The sequence below is a fragment of the Gorilla gorilla genome, chromosome 15, assembly GCF_029281585.2.
Source record: "Gorilla gorilla gorilla isolate KB3781 chromosome 15, NHGRI_mGorGor1-v2.1_pri, whole genome shotgun sequence".
Taxonomy (NCBI): Eukaryota; Metazoa; Chordata; class Mammalia; order Primates; family Hominidae; genus Gorilla; species Gorilla gorilla.
Genome location: NC_073239.2, coordinates 78,481,395 through 78,488,554, shown reverse-complemented (window position 1 = coordinate 78,488,554; position 7,160 = coordinate 78,481,395). Strand labels below are relative to the sequence as shown.

Sequence of the window (7,160 nt, the reverse complement as noted above, 5' to 3'; positions counted from 1 at the left end):
CACATAGGTGTGCTAGGGCATGCAGGTTGTACAGAGATGGACAGGGAGAAAATTCGAGTGATAGAGGTTTTCTATATGGTGGGAGTAGTGTGGGTTGGCGTCTATCAGGGGAGACCAACTGACCATATCCCTCTGTTCACTTTTAGCCATGAGTACAAGGCTACAAGAACTCGAGAGGTCATCTAAGTTATTTCTGGCTCTTTCAGGTCAAATGACTACTAGACTATCCTGGTTTCTAATTTGAAATGTATCCAAAGAAGATTCCTGTCTCACCCTCTGCAATCCACTTGCATGTCTGACCACACTCGGTGCCTACACAATCTTCACTTTGTCTAGCCTAAATTCTTCTAACTGTGGCCTAAGGCCTTGGAAGAATGATGCCTCTGTGGGGTAAGAACTGCCTTGGTGGCATGAGAAAGGCAGCCCTGGGTGATCTGGAAGGGCTGTTGCAAGGGGATAGGAGTGCTGAGGCCTTTTCCATTAAGAATACACAGGACTATGGAGACTCTTGTTTTACTAGAAACTTCTTCACAGATACCTTAAATTAGGAAGAAAATGCCTTTGGTTCTTGGTTCTACTATTGGCTTCAAATTCTTAGGCATGCCAGACCCTACGGAACATCTTGACACATGTCCTTTCTTCTCTGAACTGGCGCACAGGCATGGTGAGTAACTGGGGGTGCCCGGCAGGTACTGACGCTGGGTGTGGTCCCTGTGTTATTTGGTCAGAAGTGAATAAAATGTACCTTTGTGTTAGATCTGGAAGGACAAAATAATTGCTGAGACTGGTAAGAAACGCCATTTGGGAAAATTGTGGATATTTCTTGGCCTCAAAGGAGAGCAGCAGAATATCAAACTTAAGGCTGAACCTGTATGCCAGTTGGGGCAGGATGGACTCAAAACATCCTAGGAAAAGAATAAGGTCTCCTGAGGAGGTTCTGCAGCCAGTTAGAAAAGTGAAATCCCTCCAAATTTGAGTGGCATGGCGTCGGCATCCAAAGGGATGGGCATCATGGAGAGCACGAGTGTCCTTCTCTGTCCATTTTCAGATGGACATCACAAGCAACCTTCCCTTAGCCCTCTGTGGGAGAGCTGACGATAATAATAGCCAACATCGACTGAGCATTTCTGTGTCCCAGCCCTGTGGCAAACGCTTGACAATGTATCACAGTTAATCCCTGCAGTATTAACAGAAGGCAGGCAGGCGCTATTCTCACTCCCATTTCACAAATGAGAAAGTTGAAATTGGAGAAAGAACTAGCTTTTCTCAAGAACATTCAGTAAGTGTGGATTCAGCCCCCAGGGCTGCCCACTACTCTTACCAGCCAGGGCTCCTTACCCATGTGACATCTTGCCCCCTAGACTGCACGGGCAGCATAGGGTAGGGTGGCTCACCTAGGCACTCAGTGCTGCTGACACAGGGTGATGCCAAGGACGCAGAAACACATGGGAAAGGTGACTGCCATTTCTGGGCTCTAAAAGAGCCTATAAAATAAATATGCAAATCAAAATTTTATGCCATCTTGATGGTTGGAAAACTGGCTATATAACAGTTTGGCTCTAAGAATCAAGTGGTGCAGGGAGAGAGAGTGCAGAACCGACGTACTCGGTAGGAGAGTAAAGAGCCAGGAAGCAGGAGGAGGGAAAGAACAGTTGGCAGGGCAGTGGAGGTGAAGAGGTGGGGACGGGATAAAGCCCAGGGTAGCTCCCTTAGCTTTGGTTACAATTCAACACAGGAACAAAAGGAGACTACAAAGCTCCCTTTACAGCTGCACTCTGGCCAGCTTTGGCCAACTTGCAACTCAATTCAGAGGAACATCTCAGCAAAGGGCTCATTTTCATCACAAACATCTACTACAGTTGTACTGGAGTCTTATCCTTGGATGATGTAAAATGAGAAGTTACAGGGCCCAGTGTGACCCTGAGCCAGGGGCAATCACTGTGGGCTGTCTAGTCATTTTAAGTCAACATTGCTAGATTAAGCAACCAGGATGACCAAACCTGGGAATAATGAACAGCTTTATCATGTTGGCATGTGAAATGGTCAAATCCGTGGCTGGAATATTTTCAAGGCAATGTGTACCCAATTAAGATCCGGGGTGTGGTGGCTCACGCCCGTAATCCCAGCACTTTGGGAGGCCGAGGCAGGCAGATCATCTGAGGTCAGGATTCGATTAAGATCAGTAAATGACAAATAGGATGCTTTTATTTTTGCTTTGCTTTTTTTGTTTTTTTTTTGAGACAGGGTCTCCCTCTGTCGCCCAGGCTGGAGTGCAGTGGCGTGATCTCAGCTCATTGCAGCCTCCACCTCCAGGGTTGAAACTATTCTCCTGCCTCAGCCTCCTGAGTAGCTGGGATTACAGGCGCCCACCACCACACCCAGCTAACTTTTGTAATTTTTTAGTAGAGACGGGGTTTCACCATGTTGGCCAGGCTGGTCTTGAGCTCCTGATCTCAAGTTATCCACCTACCTCGGCCTCCTGAAGTACTGAGATTACAGGCGTGAGCCACCGTGCCTGGTCTATTTTTGCTCTTTTCTTTGCTAACAAGTTACACCAGCTCAGCTCCATAGCTGTAAACACGCAGCTGCCAAGGTAGGTTCCAGGCTGCGCACCTTCTTCCTGACGCTGCTGCATAAGCTGGCAGGGTGGGTGATGAAGAGTTACTAAAACATGAAGTGGCTCCTCTACGAGGGGAGAAAGGACTGGAAACTCCACCAAGGCTCAGAAGTTACCCCAGGGGTTCAGATGGGGCTCACGGGATTCAGAGAGAACCAGACTACTTCCTCTTCCCCTACTCAGGGAGGTTGAAGTCCTGATTGCATCATCCTGGCCTGCCCCAGTTCCAAGAACTGGGGTTAGCAGCTCCAGCCCCTTGATATGCAAATCATACAGTCCCACTGCTGATAAATTGTTCTACCCAGGGGAGGGCTAATACTGTCCTGCCCAGCTGGCAGTTTATCTTGGTGCTTCCTGCCAACCCCACAAAGGTGGAAAAATAGAATTCGCTTTCATAGAAGAACCTCACTGAACTGAGCTAAAAGTAGGGACCCTGGAGTTAAACTGCTTGATCCAAATCCTGACCCCACTGCTTTAGTTCTGTGAATTTAGACAAGTGACTTAATCTCTTGTACTTCACTTTCCCCCATCTGTACAATGAAACTGAGAGTACCCACCTCATGGGGGGTATTGAATAAGTAAATACATTTAAAGTATTTAGAACAGGGCTTCACATGTAATAAACATGCAACATGTTAGCCATTAAGTGAAAGCAACTTTTGCAGTCAAAGGCTGACCCACATCCCAAAGCAAAGGCTTGAAGTTATTGTCCTTTCAAACACTCAAGGCCATGTGTCTAATTCAGTTAGGTCAGTGTGGAATAGCTTGGGAGAGCAGGAGGAAATGGGTGTGGGATGAGGACTGGCTGGGAAGGACAGTGGGATGATAAGGCCTGAGGATGTCTTAAGATGGACCTGAGGGAGTGAAAGGTCCCAATGTGACCTCGTCTTGACCTCCATGCTGCCCACTGTGCTGAGGGAACCCAGCAGCCCCAGTGGACTCTGGCCCAGTTGCCTGAATGGCTCGCTACCTGCTCTGTGCCAGCCTTCTTCAGGAAGTGTGGGCAAGACAGCCTTGTGATCCCTTGGAAAGGGATGCCAGGTCTAGCAGAACTGAAGAAAGATGTGAAGTAGAATTGTAACCAGGAATTGAAGACTCATTTGAGCTTTAGGTGAATATCCTGTGTATCTTCTCTCTTCTCAGATATAAACATTAGCTATTGAATAACCTGATAGGCACGGAATAAATAGCCTCAAAAGAATGGACTCAACCCAAACTGGGGAACCCAGGTAGTGGGCTTGAGAAGCAATTGTGAAGAAGGAAGTTGCTGAGTGATCACAGACTTACCAAAGACAGTGTTTTGGCTCTGCGTGGCTATGATAATGAGTTTTGTGAATGAAACAGGAGGCATGCTTTATTTTTCGTGGTTCTTTACCAGAGTGGAGTTAACCATAACAAAAAGTTAATCAATCCCACAGAGCAATAGAAGACCCAAAGTAGAGGAGCTATGAAGGCCAAAAAAGTCCCAAAGTCAGAATGATCCTTCCCTTTCCCAGACTACAGCATCAAAGATTTAGACCCTAGACCTGGATCTACTCTTTACCAAGCCTGAACCCTTTGGGAAACCAATGAACTCAACTTCTCTGAGCCTCTCTTGCCATTTGTAGTATGTACTGCAGTACTCACACTATCATCAGTGGGAATAGTGGGCACGTCATGAAGATCTAGTGGCATGATGTGGGTGAGAGTGATGACTACGAGTGCTAAGTGCTACACAAATGGAAAGGGAAGTTCCTAGCTACTCTATTCATTCAAGTGTTCACATTGGAATGCAAAAAAAAGAACCTATGACAGAGAAGAGACTGTCAGTACTAGCCAGCTACTCCTCAGCTGCTCTATAATTCCCCTATCCCGTCTGTAGTTAGAGGGAAGCCATGTTTTAGCCAGTCATTGTGAGAAGAGGTGAGGTGTGTCCCTCCTAGGAGAGGTAGGCAGGCAGCCGGCGCCCCCTCCATGTCTCTTCCTTGCTCTGGAGACTTTGGAAAGCTACATTTTCCAGATGGTGTAGTTATAAGCTGGAGGAAGATTGTTGAACTTACATGCTACTTTATGTGAATGAGAAATAAACATTTATGGTGTCTAGCCCCTGAGATCTTGAGGGTTGGTCTGTTACAGCTATGCTTAGCAGTCATCACCCTCATTCAGGATGGAAGTTTTGGTCAGTAAGAGACAGGCCACATCTACTTCAGAGAATCGCAGAAGCTTACATCAACCTCTCCTCTCAGGAATTTTCTGTGAGTTGAGTTCTACCCATTCTGCTCAAGGTTTTATTTTGATTGGAAATCTACTGTCTTAGTGGGAAGGAGACAAATCATTCTAGTCAAAAAACTTCCTTTTGCTACAAAATGCATTTATTTCCAGTCAGACAAAATTCTTGAACTGTATATTCGGGTACATATTATAAGGTCATCTTTGATATATGCCCTGTTTACAAGATCCATTTCTAATTATTAAAGTGAATATCAAACACACATCTTTGCATCTTAAAACATAAATAAACTGCTAATGTTTATAAGCCACAAATCTGGTCACTGACATGAGTGGCCTGCAATTCTTCAGTGATGAGCACACGGCGATACAGACAAGATCAGATTACCCAGGTAGGCAGGCAGCAGGCACCTGTAATTCACCCGCTGACTGTGCTGTTGTGGCAGTGACTCTTCTTGTGAAAAAAGAGTTATGTGCAGACAAAAGTGTGACATATGCAACGTGGAGAGGCATTTCACAGAATGCAAACACCATTCAGGTAAATTAGTAGACTCCAGAATGAATGAAAGCTTCATGAATGCAAACCTGTTGTTTACAATACTGGGCATTGTGGCACCTTTTCACTGGACACTTTAATAAATATCTATTAAAGAAAGTAAGGATAAGAGAAGAAGCTGAAGCAGTTGTCTTGGTGCACAACATATTTTCAAGATTGGGCTTTAGGTTGTGAGTTTCAGAGATACCATTGTTTGTTTCTTCAGAGTAAATCATTCTATTTGGAAAGCCCTTCATTTCCTTAAAAAGACCTTTAAATTCTTCATTAGCATTAAGAGACTTCTTGTAGACTGCCAGGAATTGGGGTTCATTGGCTTAAAGAAGAGCACAGCACAGTTGACAGACAGTCTTGGTTTGTCTCTTGAATTAAGAAGCCTGATTGGCTCAGAATTTCTCAGATCTACTTTATTCTTCACACTTTCCCTCCTTTTGGCTCCTGTTAACATCCCAAGCCCACAGAGACAGACGCTCATAGGTGGAGTGGTATACTTCATAAAATCTCATTTCATTATCAACTATTTCTAGTGCCATTGCTCCCTCTGGACTCGAAATAGTTGACATCTGAAAGTTCCATCCTTCACAGAGTTCTTCACTTGCTCCTTGAAGGTAAGGTTCTTGTTCTAAGGCTGATGCTGGGAAGGTCCCATAGAGGAAATTCCTGGAAAATCTCTATTCCCTTTGGGTTCTCGTGCCCTCTCTCTCACTCCCCATAAGGCTATGGTTGCAATTCTGGAGACACATAGGAAAAGTTTCTAAACTCATCCTGGTTAATCATTGGAAGATGTCCCTCATCAATTGGAGTTAAAACTGGCTCTTCCTTTATGAAGTCAGGGTCAAAATTACTGACATCTTCTCGGGATTTCTGCCAAAAAAAAAAAGGGAAACAAGGGTGAGATTTTTGCGCTTGAGGCTTACTCATCTTGCACGGGACATAGCCCATTCCAGTGAGTTCAGAGGAGTGCTCTGTAGCTTGTTCAGTAGCATTATTTACAGTTATTGTTATGATGAAACTGTGCTTTACAGCAAGTCTACTGCATGGTGCATTATTATGGCATTTGGCAACCACCAATTCACTAATCCCATGAAAATCTTGCTGGGCAGGCCTGCCTTAATGGGAGGCTAGGAATTAATTTGGTCATCCAAAAGCAGCTGGCTCACTCACCCTTTATTCTCATTTCACCAAGGTGGCATTTCACAGCAGGCCTCACTGAGGGGTGTGCAGCTATATTTGTCAACAGAGGTTGGGTAGGTTCACACTGGTCCTACCTATTGTTTGCGCAGAGTTCTAGACATTTGAAGAGATCTTCCCAAAAGATTTCTTGCAAGTGCTGAGCTTAGGGAACAACTGTTGGTCATTTTACTCTCTAGGTAGATGCGTTACGCCTTGCTGGACCAGCTGTGCAGTTAGGACTACAGGCTCCAGCCTCTGAAGGCCATGCTCTCCCTAATCCCAGGGGCGCTGGCAGGGGGCTGACCATTGAAGGAACGGCTTGGGTGCCTGGTGTCCAACAGCCTAGTAGGCTGTTAGTGATTAAGTGCACTGTATGTTTTTAAAAGTTGAGTATTTTATATCTGTATAAACAAACGCTGCAAAGATCATTTCTAAGTGAGTATCACACATCTCACTGCTCTTACCTTAATCAGTGATATTTCTCTATCACTTTTTTTTTTTTTTTTTTGAGACAAAGTCTAACTCAGTTGCCCAGGCTGGAGTGCATGACGCAATCTCGGCTCACTGCAATCTCCACCTCCTAGGTTCAAGCAATCCTTCTACTTCAGC

General features: G+C 45.1%; 1 protein-coding gene across 3 annotated transcripts in view; it reads right to left on the bottom strand.

Annotated features, from left to right (window-relative positions):
• PRKCH (protein kinase C eta) overlaps positions 1–7,160 on the bottom strand; it is a 334,858-nt gene that overhangs the window by 98,526 nt on the left and 229,172 nt on the right. For 2 of the 3 annotated variants that reach the window (XM_004055266.5, XM_063697880.1), the window contains exon 14: positions 4,951–6,242. The exons of the other annotated variant lie outside the window; for it this stretch is intronic. In XM_004055266.5, the coding sequence (XP_004055314.1) occupies positions 6,096–6,242 (147 nt within the window). In that variant the 3' untranslated portion in view covers positions 4,951–6,095. Of the gene's footprint in view, positions 1–4,950; positions 6,243–7,160 lie in introns of those variants that run through there. 3 annotated transcript variants of the gene reach the window in all.